This window comes from Anser cygnoides, chromosome 3 (assembly GCF_040182565.1).
Source record: "Anser cygnoides isolate HZ-2024a breed goose chromosome 3, Taihu_goose_T2T_genome, whole genome shotgun sequence".
Lineage (NCBI taxonomy): Eukaryota > Metazoa > Chordata > Aves > Anseriformes > Anatidae > Anser > Anser cygnoides.
In genome coordinates, this window is record NC_089875.1 from 62,520,631 (window position 1) to 62,537,915 (window position 17,285).

At 40.6% G+C, this 17,285-nt stretch overlaps 1 protein-coding gene across 4 annotated transcripts; it reads left to right on the forward strand.

The window, feature by feature from the left end:
- The first annotated feature begins 5,856 nt into the window (after window positions 1–5,856).
- On the forward strand, window positions 5,857–15,844 carry TAAR1 (trace amine associated receptor 1). 4 transcript variants are annotated; one of them, XR_007167849.2, is made up of 3 exons: window positions 5,857–6,218; window positions 7,345–7,425; window positions 8,848–9,143. XR_007167849.2 is itself a non-coding variant. In XM_048075647.2 (3 exons), exon 3 carries the CDS (start codon window positions 14,624–14,626, stop codon window positions 15,692–15,694), a length of 1,071 nt encoding a protein of 356 aa, XP_047931604.2. In that variant the 5' UTR covers window positions 5,857–6,218; window positions 7,345–7,425; window positions 14,590–14,623; the 3' UTR covers window positions 15,695–15,844. The 4 variants fall into 4 exon arrangements, 2 of the variants coding, with proteins under 2 accessions (XP_047931604.2, XP_013030822.3); XM_048075647.2 differs by lacking the exon at window positions 8,848–9,143 and adding an exon at window positions 14,590–15,844; XR_007167848.2 differs by having other exon boundaries at window positions 5,869–6,218; window positions 8,888–9,143.
- Window positions 15,845–17,285: the final 1,441 nt, after the last annotated feature.

A 17,285-nucleotide genomic window follows, 5' to 3' on the forward strand; every position in this document is an offset into this window, starting at 1 on the left:
CAGTAGAGTGACAGAATCATAATAATCTGTTATTTTTAAGAGAACAGGACACTACAGCCTTGTTCTTGTACACATATCTTAATCATTATAACCTCAAGTTATCCATTAAATAGCATGGACCAGTGAGGCACAGTCAGAGATTGTACAACTATTAGCCACAATAATACAATACTAAACGTTTATGAACAACTCGTGTTATCACATGTGCATTACTGGCAGTAATCATTCCTAAGTACACAGATTCAGTGCAGATTTAGTGGATGACAGACAGAATGGCCATGACCTGTGTTTGAGGTGAAGAATTCATATATTTCTAATTAACCAAGAATCAAACTCTAGCCCCACCTCATCCAGATATTGTTTGCCATGTCACTGTCCACCATCAAGGCAGGAAAACTGAAAAAGAGCAATAACTTGCAAAGGTTAATAAAGACATCAGTAATTATTATAAGGCTTACCACAGCTAATATAGGAATGCTTCTCAGGCTTATGGAAGTCTGTAACATGTCATGGAGCCCAACACAGAAGTAATTACAACACACCTTCTAAAAATGAACCTCCCAAAAACTGATGCTGTAGACAAACAGCACTTCCTACAGAAGCCACGGATATCCATAACAGTCTTACCTAGTGTCTACCTGTGTATCAGCTAGAAAAGCTAGAGATGACTGGTCTTGGTGAAGCAGAACCTTAGCTTATTGACAGCAATATCTTAATTCATCTATCAGTTTAGAAAACAATTGAGAATTAACAAAGGCACTTGTAGCCTCCATCTGTAAAAGTATTAAAATATTTACAGCAACCATTCGATATTTTAAGTTTGTAAGTCATACTCCATTGTCTGTTCAGATATTCTCACGGCAGTAGTGAATTTGCACTAGAAATATATACAATATAAAAAGCACACTGTAGTTACATGATTTTAACTCTGCCTATCCATCATCATTTACTGCTTTTAACATTAATGTGGATTTTGATGACCTCCTAGCCTTGTAGCAGTGATGCTGTAAGGATGCAGGAGTAAAAAGAAGTGTAGGAAGGAGTTAATATTTTTTAATGGCAGAACAAGACCAACTAAAATTGGAATAATCTGATACTGTGCATACTGAAGTTTACTACACATTCTATTAATTGAAATTATTCAACTATTTCAATTGAAATTGAAGCTATGAAATAGAATTGACAATAAAATATTTATTTGTCTGTAATGTAATTCTTAACTAAAACAAAGAAGGAAAAGACATAAAAATATGGAAAGATATTTCACCATATAGACCATAGAAGCTTTCAAATACCACTGAAATTTATATTTTATATTTTATAATTTAATTTTTATATTTTATTTTTTAATTTATAAAAATCTTTCTGAAGCTGGAGAAGAATGCAACAAATCCTATTCACCTAGAAGAGTTTATGGTGAATTCTAAGAAAGTTAACCAGCTATGCACTTGTCTTCCCATCTGCTAGGTAGAAATTAGAAAAGAGATTCCAGTAATGAAAATTACTACACACAGGTGTAGCTGCTTTTCATGAAAGCTGTGTTGACTTTTTGAGGTATTATAAGCATTAGTGAAGAGCTAAAACTTGGCAAAGAGCTGGACTAATTGTTTGCATGAGGACTACCATGTGCTAAGACGTGAGGTTCATATCTGGGCCTCAAAGCCTAATTCCTTCAATTGTCTAGAACCTTTGGAAAACAAAATTTCAGCTTCTGTTTCAGGTGTAACATAAACATATGCCCACTGCTTGATATCATTTTGTGATGAGTATTCATGGGAAAAAAAGCACAAGGAAGTCTCATAGTTTCAGAGAAAACTGAAGTGCTGCAAAGCCTTAATGATCATCTAGTGGCTTGAGCAATTCCAGTGATTTTGAACCCTCACTGTTAATGCAGGAACTTTGTGTTTGAATTCTTTTTCTTCCTCACAGACACCAACCACCAAAAATATCCAGCTCAGTTTAATTTTCAGGCAAAACTTCCCTAGTAATTTCTGTCAAATTTATGAATAGCTTTGAAAAGATCAAAACATCATTCTGAAACATTTATGAAAATCTTAGGGAAAATATACAATAACAAGAAGCTTTAACATTTTAGCACCAAGTCCCTTAAATTGAGCAAAAAGAATAGAGTGAACTTTAGGCCTAGTGAGGTAGTACTGCTATGTTATATACTTTGTAGGATATACTCCCCAATCCTTGCCAGAGACCTTCCAAAGTTTTTCATATAGCATTTATTATTGTGCTAGCTAAATACTGCTATCTAACATGCTCTCTCTCTTTCCTTTTTTCAGTTTGTCTCCACTAAGAGCCAAACATCTTAACCTAATGATCTTTTCATTGAGGTCTGATAAAGACAAATGGGGACAGTGAGGTAGATATACTACTACTAAAATCAATGTTGGTACGTCAGTTTACATCTGCTGATCATGCATCTGCAGAGAAAGAGATGTTCTACATTTATTTTTGAATTCAGACAGCTGGACTCTGTCTTCTTTTCAGTCTACCCTGCATGGTAGCCCTCACACCACTTAGCAGGGCCTGGCCAGGGTTGGAAGACATTGGCTCTGCCCAGGAGAGATCCTATAGATGGTGATCCATATAGCTTCTACCTTGGCAGCAGTTAGGTTCACCGGCCCCATAGAATTCCTAATACTTTGTTTTGTCACCCAGCTGACAAACTGAACTGTACAAAAATTGGTCCAAAATGTACAAACATTTGTTTTCTTCCACCCCCTCCTTGGTTAGTAGTTGTCGTCTCTAGCTTTCTCAGAGATGTTCTTACACTGAGTTGGACACAACAGGTAACATAACCAAATCTCCAACAATATGAAATTTAACAACAGCAAGTACTGGATTCTGCACCTTGGACAGGGCAACCCTCCCACACATACAGACTGGGGAATGAGAGGCTGGAGAGCAGCCCCACAGAAAGGGATCTGGGGGTTCTGGTCAATGGCAAGTTGAACATGAGCTGGTAGTGTGCCCTGGCAGCCAAGAGGGCCAGCCATGTCTTAGGGTGCATGAAGTACAGCATTGCTAGCCAGTTGAGGGAAGGGATTGTCTTGCTCTGCTCTGGTGCCACCTCACCTCAACTACTGTGTGAAGTTTTGGGCACAACACTTTAAGAAGGACATAAAATTATTAGAGAGTGTCCAAAGGAGGGCTACGAAAATGGTGAAGGCTCTAGAGAGCAAGACGTATGAGGAGCAGCTGAGGTCCCTTGGTTTGTTCAGCCCAGAGCAGAGCAGGCTGAGGGGAGGCCTCATGGCGGCCTGCAGCTCCCTCACGAGGGGAGCGGAGGGGCAGGCGCTGAGCTCTGCTCTCTGGGGACAGCGACAGGACCCGAGGGAACGGCATGGAGCTGGGACAGGGGAGGGTCAGGCTGGGTGCTAGGGAAAGGTTCTGCACCCAGAGGGTGGTCGGGCACTGGGACAGGCTGCCCAGGGCAGTGGTCACAGCACTGGTGTTCAAAAATGTTCAGACAATGCTCTCAGACATATGGTTTCATTTTTGGGTGGTCCTGTGTGGAGCCAGGAGTTAGACTCGATGATCCTTGTGGGTCCCTTGCAATTTGGGATATACCGTGATTCCAAATTGCAAAAGCACGTTATAATCCATTCATGGAAAGTTATTGTTTGAAAGAATAATAATTATGTTTGCCCAAGCAGAAATCAAATATATCTGACACTGAGATAAAAAAGGGAAGAGCAAGCTATTAAAACACAGCCATTAATGCACAATGATGTACTTCCTGGTAGCTAGACTGAAAGATAGAAAGGTTTGGCAGGTGTGGGTAAAAGTACATGTATGGTGCCTTTCATAACAGATGTCATTTAGCTATACCTCAAGAGTATCAGATGGCTTTATTTATAAAGACCAGAGTTTTAAAACAATAAAACTTAAGTTTGATCATTTACATTGCTTAGCAACAGGTTTAAACATTCATTTTTGTTGAAGACTTCCTAAGCCTTTCTTTAATGTTGTACTAAACATTCAGATTGTTTATTCATGTTAACATTAGCCTCTGTTTGCAGGGATTCTTCCAAGTTCAGCGTTAGACTAAATAAAAAGTAGGCATGCAACCTCTCTCACTTGGGGTTCCTACAACAGTTACTTCATGTAACCTCTCTTGGATTTTACCAAGAGAGTCTTACAATGCCTGTTGTTTTTTACTGAATCTTTTCTTACAGATCATTGCTCTTCTTTCACCAAGGATGCAACACATAGCCCTCCTTGATTTTCTAAGGCTTATCATTTGATGATATCTTGATATCTTATGAACATTTGCCATAGCAGCACTTCCACAAACTAAGGAATAATTTGTATCCTCTTGCATAGAGGAGGAGATGAAGTGCAAATAAACTGATGTTTACAGTAGCCAAAAATAACTTGAGATGCCAGAATATATTACATATTACAAAAATACTTTATATATTTAAAAAGCATTCAAAACATTGTTATCACTGACTTCAGCTGTAATTGCAAGCTACTTGTAAAAATCAGCTCTTGGCGTGAACCCAGAAAATGAAGATGTTCAATGACCCACCTAATACCACGTGTTAACAGATGCATATAGAGCATGATAGAAGGGATGGAAATGAGAATAGGGACCTGTACAAGGGTCCACTTAGAGCATTAGTCCATGTGGACACACAGGGCTTGCAAGGAACAGAAGAAGCAGCAAAGGTTGCAGATGTGAATAACATTGCTCACCGGAAAAGGGAAAACAGCAACAACAACAAAACAGAGAGACACACAGAGAGAGGGAGAGAGAGAGAGATTTACTTTTTCTTTTTTTTCCACCAACCATCACTTGCAAGAACAAAAAGTTATGCAGGCTGGTGGAGAACCATCTAAGGATGTAAACCTCCTGTTCCTGCCATCTGTTCCTTCCAGTCCCACAGGTATTGTGCAGTAGATGGCTTGCAAGCAGAAACTTGATAGCAAATAATAAATCAAATTCAAACTGAATCCATTAGGTCCTTACCTCCTATTTGGTGATCCCAAAGCATATTTAAATGACATATGGCAGCTGCTGAGGAAGGTGTTCTGGTGAAAAGTCAGACTGCCCATGCATATCTTCCTGAGATGGGGCAACAGAAGGTGGGCATGAAAGGGCACAGCTTCTGAAGCTGGTAGTTTCTGTGTAGGTTGAACTGCTGCACCTTCAGTGCCATGGCACCAGAGATGCTCATGCACAGTGCTGCTGCTTCCTACAGCAGAAAACAACTGTAGAAGCAGAAGATGGCACAGGTAGGTTCCTCCCCTTAAAAATGGCCCACGGTGCAGCAGAGCTGGCAACTGCAGTCTGTTGGGCTTACAGATGGGCGATTAGAAACATTCAGATTTGCTCAGTGTTTCTAGGCAAACAACATGTGCCTATCATAGGCAAATCCAACATTTGTGAAAGGTGGCAGAGAGTACTGTGGAGAACAGGCTCCAGGAGATTTCTTATTGACATATAAGACTTTATGGGCCATTTTATTTTTCAGTGGCTTCCCGTAAAGCAGCCACCCTTCCAAACCAAAATGTGACATTCCAAGACCTTCCTTTCACCACGAATTGTCCCTCCTGTTCAGTCCCATGTCCCCTGTGCCACCTTGCCAGGCCCATGCTTTCTTATCTCCCTAACCTGCCCCAACACCAAGTCCCCAGGGAGACGCTGTGACCAGAGCCACACACGTTATGCTCAGGGCTCAACTCTGTCTTGTTCTCAGATACTGTTGAAGTACTGTGGTTGTGTTTTTTTTTTTTTTTGAAAGTCTTGGGTAGACACATCAAATTTTCTAAAATAACTCAAATTGCTAAAGCTTGTCAAAGTCTAACAAAATTGAAAGTAGAGTCCTGAGGTAGAAACCATGAGGCTATCTTAGTAGCAACACTTCAGTGCTGTTAGCTCCATCTAGACTTTAACCATAATAAACATTCGTTTTTATTTTGTATGCTTCTTTCCATGAGCCTGGCTTTAACTTATTTCAGATTCATTCATCTTTGCATATGCAACCGGCTTGTGACAGAACAGATTTATTGTCTCCTTATCTTTTCTGAATATTTAATATCTGCGTCATTCTGTTGCTGAGATGTTTCCAGCGGGCTGTAATCCAGAGTCAGACCAAAGTAGGCAGCTGCCAAGCTGTGGGCTCCATGTGGGATGAGTCACTATTGTGCTGTATTTGCAGGTTGCGCCAGTTCGTGACGAGGAAATAGCTCCTGAGCAGGTATGGTCTCACCTTCTCATATACAGATAGTTGCTAATATGCTAGTTTAGGAAATTATTATTTTTTTTTCAGTGACGAATTTTCCATGGTTAGCACTTACTCTTCTTTCTGTACTGAGCAGCAACAGCATCAACAGCAGTAAGACTTTTCTGTACTGAGCAGCAACAGCATCAACAGCAGTAAGACTTTGGTAGTGGCTCAGAGGATCATTTAAAAAGCTGTTAATTCCCAATACCTGAAAGAGGAACATAGCTAGGGGGCAAACCTCTTTTCAGGCACAGCTCTGAATGAGGAACAAGGCTCTTTGCTTTCTGTGGAGCTATTCCAGGGCCATGAGGGTCTGGAGTGACCTAGCTGGGATCCTACATGCTTGCTGCTTGCTGCCTCCCTCCTCCGTTTTTGCCTTCACATTGGAGGTGGTGTTTGGAGGCCACCAAATGCCTACAAACTGGCCACAGTCCTGAGTGTGCTGCCGTGGGACTGGTGGGTGCATGGGGACAGCAGAGAGGCACAGAGAACCTGCCTTGCTTTGGCACCACGGCTCGGGGAACTTGCCAGCCCTCCCGGGGAGAGCACCAAAGGGTTGCTCCTGCCCTCCGGGGAGCTTCCTGGTGCTGGTGTCAGGGGCAGCATCTTCTGCTAATAGCATGGCTATAAAAGATTTACAACCCTCCCTGTGCAGAGAGAGTTTCTTGGTTTTGGACAGATGTGTTTTGCACTGCTGTAGAAACATTTTTTTCTTGCTGGAATCTCTTACTCCTCTGTGCATTTCAGAGTTGCATTTATCTCATTTTGGGGGCTAACCCTAAAAAATACACTTTAAGAAACTGCATAAACATCACGTTTCTCTGTATAAACAGCTATTTCTACTTGTCAAGGAAAAGTAATGTTTTGCACTGAAAAGTAAGAATATAAACAATGGAAAAAGATCTAGAGGTCTATCAACCCATCTGTTCTTTAAATTTCCCTGCTATAAATCTGGTCTAGCTTCAGATTGTCCAGAATTACACCAGGTTTGCAGCAATAATGTTCAGCTCAGTAGTTGGTACATCTTCTCATTTAACCCATATAATTAAATATTTAATTTGAATTAATGGCTTACTGGCAATTTGTGCATTTTCCACAGATTTCAAATGTACAAATGGAAACTTAAGAAGATAACTTCTTGTAATGATGTGCTTTTTATTTTCTGAGGACTGCATAAATGGTGAGTGGAGTTACATACTTTCAAAATTCCTCTTCAAACATGGGGCCATCTCAGAGCCTCCAGTAGTTTTAAATTCCTTTGAGAGATCCAGTTTTTAAAATGAACCATATGAAAATGAGAAACTTTCCTCTGTTTAATGGATACTGCAAAACAACATTTTCTGCCAAATGACCAAACCATGCCCACATAAATGCAAATAAGAGCCACAGCTGAAATCACTGCTGTCCAGCTTTTATATTATTTTTTTTTTCCCCCATGGGAACTGTTCTCACTTCTTAGCCGCATTCTGCTCCTTCCTATTTCCAGTGTCCTTTCCACATTCTTGCCAAAATTCTTCCCAAAGAAGGACAGAACCGTTTTTGAACACGTTCAGATGAGTTTGAGATCTGGAAAAAGTGCTATTTCCATTCCCTGGGATGTTGTTTTCTGTCTTTCCTGTTTTAATAATCTTATACTTATTTTTTTTTTTAATTTTTATTTTTTTAATGTAGGTAACCCATGTATGATAGGCTATGTGAAAACATCTCTTTTTCTGGTTTTCTCTGTATCCAAGAATCTGCAAACTAATTATTACAAAAATGTAAATCTTGCAAAAAAGAAAGCCACAGCAACAATTTTGTAGACAAGTCTTCACTTTGAATTTTGACGTATAACTGTTTTACTATAATATTACAGACTCAAAAGACTGTTGAATGGTGACTATTCATAAGTGCTCTGAGGATCCAGACATAGAGCTTGACATATATCTCTTTGATACTGTAAGACTGAGAATATTTTCATGATCCGCATCAGTATCAAGCACCAAGAAAATGCCTATATAAAGCAGAGGCACCAATAACATTAACACTTGTTACCAATATTTCTTTGTTGCTCTACATTAGTTGACAATTTGACCTGCTTAAATAGTTAATTATCTTGGCATCTTAGAAACTGCTACATTCATTTCACTAAGCATGCTATTACACACCACCCCTGTCCATACTTGCAGCTTTCTCCTTCTCCCTTAGCCACCTGAGATTTTAGTAGGGGCAGAAGGCTGGCCAGCCCCACAGCCATAGGAGGCTCTGGAGGATCAGTCTTTTCTTCTGTAGGGTGAAGTCAAGGTGAGAGCCCAGCCACACGTCAGGGGAAAAAAAAAAATCTCCTGTAGTGTGACCAGGTCCCTTTCTCTCTATTTTTCTTTTCAAAATACATTTAATTATTTTAAACTATGTAGACATTACTGGTAGTCAGCTAGAGAGCAAACGTGGCTTTCTCCAGGGGTTCTACACTCAAAATGGCTGCTCTCAAGTTTGTTGTTTGAACTTCCTCTCCACCAGCATATTCCAATGATAACTGCACAACACAGGCAAACAAGATATGACTGTCATAAAGCTATCTGATGAATATAATAACCCTACAACATATCATTTTTATCATCAGGTTTTGAGCTCTTCCTCCTCATTTTATTCACCTCCCTTAGGACTCCTAACCCTTCCATAGCCCTGAGCAAATTTAAAAAGAATCAAGTTGCCTAGTGGAGAAATGTCACACGTAAGAGGAAGAATGGACAGTAAGTCAGAAACCGGAGGAAAGCACCCACTGGCCAGACTAAAAATCTGATTGTGAATGGAGGCAGGAAAGAAAAAAGAAAAGAAAAGGAAAAGAAAAGGAAAAGAGAAGGAAAGAGAAGGAAAGAGAAGGAAAGAGAAGAAAAAAGAAAAGAAAAAAGAAAGGGAAGGGAAGGGAAGGGAAGGGAAGGGAAGGGAAGGGAAGGGAAGGGAAGGGAAGGGAAGGGAAGGGAAGGGAAGGGAAGGGAAGGGAAGGGAAGGGAAGGGAAGGGAAGGGAAGGGAAGGGAAGGGAAGGGAAGGGAAGGGAAGGGAAGGGAAGGGAAGGGAAGGGAAGGGAAGGGAAGGGAAGGGAAGGGAAGGGAAGGGAAGGGAAGGGAAGGGAAGGGAAGGGAAGGGAAGGGAAGGGAAGGGAAGGGAAGGGAAGGGAAGGGAAGGGAAGGGAAGGGAAGGGAAGGGAAGGGAAGGGAAGGGAAGGGAAGGGAAGGGAAGGGGGAAGGGAAGGGAAGGGAAGGGAAGGGAAGGGAAGGGAAGGGAAGGGAAGGGAAGGGAAGGGAAGGGAAGGGAAGGGAAGGGAAGGGAAGGGAAGGGAAGGGAAGGGAAGGGAAGGGAAGGGAAGGGAAGGGAAGGGAAGGGAAGGGAAGGGAAGGGAAGGGAAGGGAAGGGAAGGGAAGGGAAGGGAAGGGAAGGGAAGGGAAGGGAAGGGAAGGGAAGGGAAGGGAAGGGAAGGGAAGGGAAGGGAAGGGAAGGGAAGGGAAGGGGGAAGGGAAGGGAAGGGAAGGGAAGGGAAGGGAAGGGAAGGGAAGGGAAGGGAAGGGAAGGGAAGGGAAGGGAAGGGAAGGGAAGGGAAGGGAAGGGAAGGGAAGGGAAGGGAAGGGAAGGGAAGGGAAGGGAAGGGAAGGGAAGGGAAGGGAAGGGAAGGGAAGGGAAGGGAAGGGAAGGGAAGGGAAGGGAAGGGAAGGGAAGGGAAGGGAAGGGAAGGGAAGGGAAGGGAAGGGAAGGGAAGGGAAGGGAAGGGAAGGGAAGGGAAGGGAAGGGAAGAAGAGAAGAGAAGAGAAGAGAAAAGAAAAGAAAAGAAAAGAAAAGAAAAGAAAAGAAAAGAAAAGAAAAGAAAAGAAAAGAAAAGAAAAGAAAAGAAAAGAAAAGAAAAGAAAAGAAAAGAAAAGAAAAGAAAAGAAAAGAAAAGAAAAGAAAAGAAGAGAAAAGAAGAGAAAAGAAGAGAAAAGAGAAAAGAAAAAAGAAAAAAGAAAAGAAAAAAGAAAAAACAGACTTCCTAACTAGATGTTTGCTCAAGGAGCAGAGCTGCTCATAGCATGTATAGGCTTTCCAGATTGTCTGCCCTGATTGTGGTGGCAGGTGGCAGTGGGACCTCTGAGGATGCAGGGGTTTGGCTAGTTGCTGCTTCTGAAACACATGAAAGCTCTGCTTGAAAGCACATCAAGGAGAGCTGCTTTTCCAGATCAGCCCCTTGAGATCTGGCCCCCATATCTCTCAAAGGAGAAGCATGGCAGGAGAGCAGTGTGTGTGCGTCCATGTATGTTCTTTGACTAAGTTCCCATAGTGAGCTGGCCAACAGACTTCTTCATAATTATGAGTTTGCTACAAACTAAGGCAACATCAGCTTGTTCCCTTAAATTTTACCTTCCTGTAAAATGTGTGTGACAAGATGGTAATTACTAAGTCCTAAATGTTCAGCGCTCAAAGAGAAATGCCTGGCTCCAAGGAAGGCTCACAGCCATGAATTTCAAAAGGGTGAAGACTCTTCTCAGAGACAAGCGTTAGGGTGCCTAGCGCCTCTTTGACATTTTTCCAGCTCTAAGCAATTGGATCTGTCTCCTCTCTATCCTGTTGACTATCTCAAGTGATTTCTCACTCAGCCGGAAAGTTTTTTTACACTTTTTTTGGTTGGCAAACTCTCTTCCCATTGCAAGGAGAACCTTGCATTGTAACACCCCAGTCTGCAAGAAAAATAAAGGAACTGAGTTTTTTGAATTTGTTTTAATTTTTGTGCACATAATATGATCATAGAATCATAGAATCATCTAGGTTGGAAGAAACCTCCAAGATCACCTAGTCCAACCTCTGACCTAACAAGTCCTCCACTAAACCATATCGCTAAGCTCTACATCTAAACGTCTTTTAAAGACCTCCAGGGATGGTAACTCAACCACTTCCCTGGGCAGCCTATATGATGAAGCAGCTAAACCAGGTCATGGACCATAGTTGGCAAGAAGCATAATTTTAATCTACATTGTTGTATATGTCCCTGAATGGGTGGGCTTTAGCTGATGATCACCATATTAATAGTCTGTGGTGTCCAGCAGCATTGTTGTTTCAAAGGGCTGCATTGTGCTTTGTGCAGCACGAAAAGAATGATCCTCATCACTGACTCCAGTACAGTCAATAATAGGTGTTTACTTTAAACAGCTTTTCAGTAGCTGTATTTTGCAAATAGCTGTTAACTGATTATGCTGTTAGATTAAACTCGTTTGTTCAGCAGAATTAGGCTGACAAATACACCTCGTCAATCTGTACACAGTATTTCAAGGAAACGTTACATACTGCTGTTAACTACCAATATTTATGTATTTCACTACATTTTAGAAGCTTACAGAAGAGAGACTACATGGCAGTTTTTGTTCTGCTCCTAGGTAATCTTAGACTGCTCACAAAGTGACCACAATGTTTAATTAAACAAGTAAACGTACTTCAGATGAATTAAATGTACCTATAAATAAGGTCTGTTAAACAAAGAGGAGTAGATGACAACACATATAGTATGAGCTACTATTAACAGCTGCTCCTGAGACAATGCGTCAAGAGTGCCATTCATTACACCCAATATCCTAAGCAGTATGGTGGGGGCTTTGGGAGGCTGCTCTGGATTGTGTCCATTCTCTCAAAATGTATGTTACCCAGAACAGTTACGATGGTGAAGAGCCTCAGCTGCCTTTTAAGGGCACCTTTAAAAGGAAAGGTGCTATTGAATGAGCAGAAGACAAATGAGTACCAAGAGCAGACTTCCACCCAGCATCAGGAGAGAAAGGTAGGAGGGCAGTTTTTTGAAAGGGTGCTTCATATTTTATCATATTTTAAGCCAACTGCTCATTGTAATTAAGGGAAGTATTCTACTTTCTTGTTGAAAACTTCTTCAGTGTTCAGCTCATTTGGACAGTTTGCCACAGGAGTTTATATTTATTTTGCTTCTGGTTTCATGCAAAGCAACACACTTGAGCAGAATTGAACAATTTGTTCTTTTTTTTTTTTTTTTCTTCATTTTCCTTTTTTGGATGGAGTTTCTTCTTTTGGTTTAACAGCAACAACTACAACAACAACAAAATCCCCTGCAAATAAGATTTTTTAAAAGAAAAATTATTTCCATGGGAAATCATATTCCTTTAGGCTAAACGCTTGCACTGTCAAAGAACAGAAGAAAACAGAGACAACAAAAAGTTGAAAAGGAAACTAGAGATAACACCTTAATTATTTTTGGTTGGCTTCATATCTTGTTTTACCATATTTGTTTAGTATCTTTACACATAAAACAAAAGAAGGTAAAAATTTATGTGACACATTTATAACCTAAATGAGTTTAAACCTTTTTTCTAATTCAGTCCAGTATATATAATTAAATTGGCATCTAATATTTTCTGCTGTGAAAATTTGGGTTAATAAATATCCAGCTGGCTGTGCTTTCTCTGTTTTGGGTGGAAATATGCCAAAGGAAGGAATAATAGGCAGTATGAAAATACTGACTTAAAGGTGAAGGAAAAGTAAATAAAATCTGGTATTTACAGAAAAGTGGAAAAAAAGCAAAGATTCTCTTAAATAATTAGCAAGTAGAAAAAGAGGGAGCGACGCACACATTAAATAATAAATGTATGCACTCAGATTCCACGTGTCCTGTATTCCTGAAGGTACCTCCTGGGTACACTGCATCCCTGGTGCTTGGGTGCCACCACATAAAATCAGACAGCCAATGTCTGGTACTAGAAAGTCTGTCTGTATAACACAGGGTGTTCATGGTAGCTGTCAGGGGTTTGCAAGCTATAGTTTATCTTCCGTATTAGTCTTCTAGTTAGCTTTAGTAGCATGGTGTGCTTGTAAGAATATTTGTTTCAACTGGGGAAAAACACATTATTCTGTTATGTTCTGCCCAAAATAAACACAGGCATCAAAGCCCAAAGCAAATGGTTAAGTTAGTAGTGGTTGAATTGGTGTCTCAGTATTTTTCTGACTTCTAACAATCACGTCATATCACAATGATAATGATACTGAATAGCATATGCTAGTGATCTCTTTTTCACTATAATATTTTTTTCTGTTAATTAAAGGAAAACCAGAATGAACGTTGAAAGCCAAGTGCTTGAATACTTTAATGAAATGCTTTTGCAAAAAAAAAGAGACTCGCAAAATGGTCAAATTACTGCGCTCACAAGAGGACAGCAATATTTGCATCCTAAAGAAGCAAACAAAGAAGCAGACTAAAGCAATGTTCAGCAAATATTTCTCTCCATGTCTGTCCTTCTCTAAAACAGTATCAACATAATAATTACACATAACAACGCTAAACTGCTACCATTGAAATAAACTAGAGCCTGACATTAAAGATGTTTAGTTAAATGGCATTTAATGGCTTCAGATTAATCAGGCTCTTCCATTACATTTTGGCAGTGTAAGATCAGAAAACTTTATTTCTCCTCTTAGATTTTTTTCCCTACGTGCCTACTCACAGCTAGAGCCTACAGGATTTTACAGTAAGACTTGGTCTGGCCAAGCAGTGCCATCTGCCTGAAAACGAGGGGTTCATGGAAACATTTTGGTTTTGCCAGGTGCACAGTGCGTTCAGCCCCCTCCATCGGGACAGGGCTGGAGGAGAGGCCATCAGCCTGTGGGGCTGGAGACTGCCATGCACTCGGGCAAAGCAGCCCAGAACAGGCCATAGGGAGGGCCCAGCCCTGCGCCATGAGGTCTTCTGAGGGCCTTATGGAGCCTGGACTGATTTTCAAGGGTAAAGTGAAAGCTGCAGGACTCAGACTGACACTGCTGAAGAAGGCTAAGAGTATATTTACTGTTTTTTGTTTTGTTTTGTTTTGTTTTGTTTTTTATCTCCTGCCCTCCTTCTTCACTGACCTTGGCGTCTGCAGGGCTGTTTCTCACTCCCTCTCCCAGCTGCTGTTGCACAGCGGTTGTTTCCCCTTTCTTAAATCTGCTCTCACAGAGGGCGAACCAGCGTCGCTCCCTGGCTCAGCTCTGGGCAGCAGCAGGTCCCTTTTGGAGCCAGCTGGAGATGGCTCTGACCTGACATGGGGCAGCTGCTGGGCTCCGCTCAAAGAGGCCACCCCTGCAGCCCACCTGCTACCAAAACTTTGCCAGGAAAACCCAATATATTGCCCAGTGCAATGGGACCCACTGTTCATTCGTTCAATTCGTTCAGTTCATACCCAAATGAGGTATGTGCTTCAAGAGAAGTCTCATGATAAAAGTCTCGTTCTATTAAATGTATAATTGCAAAATAATTTCGTCTTTCATAAATAACGAAATGTGAATTTTCTACACATTCAACTAGACGAAGGTGTTTATGATTGCTCTTTTTTTTTTTTTTTCTTCCTTCAGCTTCTCTCACAAAGAAAAGAAAAAATGGTTGCAAATGTTCCTCAGCATTAGGACGTGCCATATAAGCTGTGCCATATCGCTGCGTGGATTTGGTACCTCAGTAAGGATGCAACCGTGCTGTGAATCTGTAAATGGCTCTTGCATAAAGAGCAGCTGGTCGAACAGTATCCGCATTTCCATGTATATCTTCATGGTTTGCATTATTCTGGCCACAGTGTTTGGAAATCTGATGGTTATCATCTCAATATCACATTTTAAGCAGCTCCACACACCTACCAACTTCTTGATACTTTCCATGGCTACAGCTGACTTTTTGCTGGGATTCCTCATCATGCCTTGCAGCATGGTGCGCTCTGTTGAGCACTGCTGGTATTTTGGTGACTTCTTCTGCAAGATCCACACAAGCATGGACATTATGTTGAGCACGGCTTCCATCTTCCATCTTTCTTTCATATCCATTGATCGTTACTATGCTGTGTGTGACCCTCTAAGATACAAATCAAAGATAAATACTTTTGTTATCCTGGTCATGATATTCATAAGTTGGACTGTCCCTGCTGGTTTTGCTTTTGGGATGATATTTCTAGAACTAAATTTGCTAGGAGCAGAAGAGATTTATAATCACATCCATTGTGCAGGAGGATGTTTTGTCTTCTTTAGTGAAACGTCAGGTGTTGTGGCCTCCATAGTGTCTTTTTACATCCCTGGATTTGTTATGCTGTACGTCTATAGGAAAATATACTCTATAGCCAAAAGGCATGCAAGATCCATTGAAGCAATTAGCCAAAAGAAGAGATATGAAATGAAGCACCACATTTCATGCTGCAGAGAAAGGAAAGCTGCAAAGACATTATGTATAATAATGGGAGTATTTTTTATATGCTGGAGTCCGTTCTTCTTCCTTACAGCAACTGATCCATTTATGAATTACGTGGCTCCTCCTGTTCTCATTGATGCTTTGGTTTGGTTTGGTTATTTAAATTCTGCATTTAATCCAATTGTTTATGCATTTTTTTACATGTGGTTTCGCAAAGCATTAAAGATTATTCTTTTTGGAAACATTTTTCAAAACGACTCTTCAAGGATTCAATTATTTTTAGATTGACGTCCTTTAAATGGTTGGATTCCTGGCTTTGAGATCTTGTCTAGAGGCTGACCTCCAGGAAACAAGAGCTGAAAATGACAGATGCAACTCGTATTTGTTTACTCACTTATCAAATTTGGTCAAGCAGATAAGAAAGTATTGTGTATTATGTCTTCTTTCATTCAAGACCAGGAATTATATGTAGTGTTTTGCTATAGCTGTTTATATGCCATGCAGAGGAAAGCAAAACCTAGGTTAAAAAAACCCACAGCAGCTTATTAACTGCTTTTAACCATTAAGAAGTAATTCTGATACAACAGATCATATTTTAAAAAATATATATTTCTGTTTATTTGCTGTCCTCTAGCGAGATCAGAAAGGCCTTTCATTTTGAATATACAGACATCTTTGAGTAAAAACGCAAAGCTTTTAAGTTTTGTCCCTCCCCTTCAGTATGTGTGCAGAAGTCAAAACAGGCCAATGTACAGTTATGCCAGTATGCTGCACGGAGGGAAGATGGGAAAAAGAGAAGTCATGCTGCTCCTTCTCTTTCCATTTCAACTAGTGCTTGTCATTTTTGTCATTTAAAGGCTTTCCTGCTTAATGAGGTCAAAAGCATTTTTAATGGGATCAAAGATATTGTGGAAAACACAATAAAAGGAATAAAAAGCAGTAGTGAAAAGCAACACTGAATCTGACAATGCCAGAAAATTATACTTTTTTAATCAAAATTTTGATGTAAAATATCCACACATTTGCACCCTTCAGAACTTTTTATAGCTTGGATATATTGATATTTTGGCTTACAGCAGTGCTGTGACAGCCAGTGAGGAATTTATATAAAGAACTGTTATAGAAATGCTATGGCTTGCCTGATCGTAGGGTGAGTGGGGCAAGATGGACATGGAAGCACCAGGAGGAGTGGCAGAAAAAGGATCATAGGAAAGACTTGGTGTCACGGCACCTGGGTGAGCAGGCTGTCAAGATTACATCTGTGTACAGCTTTTCTGGACACCCAGATTGGGACACAAAGGACAGTTGAGGAAGTCAAAAGCTAGCCCATGGTTACCAACTGAAGAAGGCCCACAGGCTGTCATTTTTTAATCTATGAACTGGCTTTGCTAGAATTAACATATCACGAAACAGATGGAAATAATACCTCTGGCCTGGTCCTATGACATCTGGTTGGAGTATGAAGGACCAGTTCTGGGAATGGACAGTAAAATGTTGGTACCCAAGAAGAGGCTATGGTGAAGCTGATGACTTGGTATTGAAGGAAGAGCTATGTTCAGTGGTAAATGATGTCGTCCTTTCATGTTGCTGGGATATGTGCACACTGTACATGTATCTTGTCTTTCTTTTCTGGGTTCTGTAGAGCTCTGAAGCATTCTGCACTGTAGAGCATAAAAGTTCAATGATGCTACATTTCAGCAGAGTAAAATATATTAGGATCTGAAATTGTCTCCTTTACACTATCATCTTGTAAGTTTGCACTCTAAAAAGATATAAAAATGAACAATGACTGAAATATGCAACACGTCAGCTTTTGTACTGTGGAAGATAATCCTTGGAAGTGACAATATGACCACTTTAATTTTTTATTGCAGAGCAA

What these genes read in the sequence shown, in the direction of transcription:
- TAAR1 (XM_013175368.3), top strand. Translation starts at nt 11,961, where the DNA reads ATGAGCAGAAGACAAATGAGTACCAAGAGCAGACTTCCACCCAGCATC. An exon ending in CCCAGCATCAGGAGAGAAAG is followed by an intron (nt 12,020 to 14,589) that starts GTAGGAGGGCAG and finishes TTCTTCCTTCAG; the next exon opens with CTTCTCTCACAAAGAAAAGA.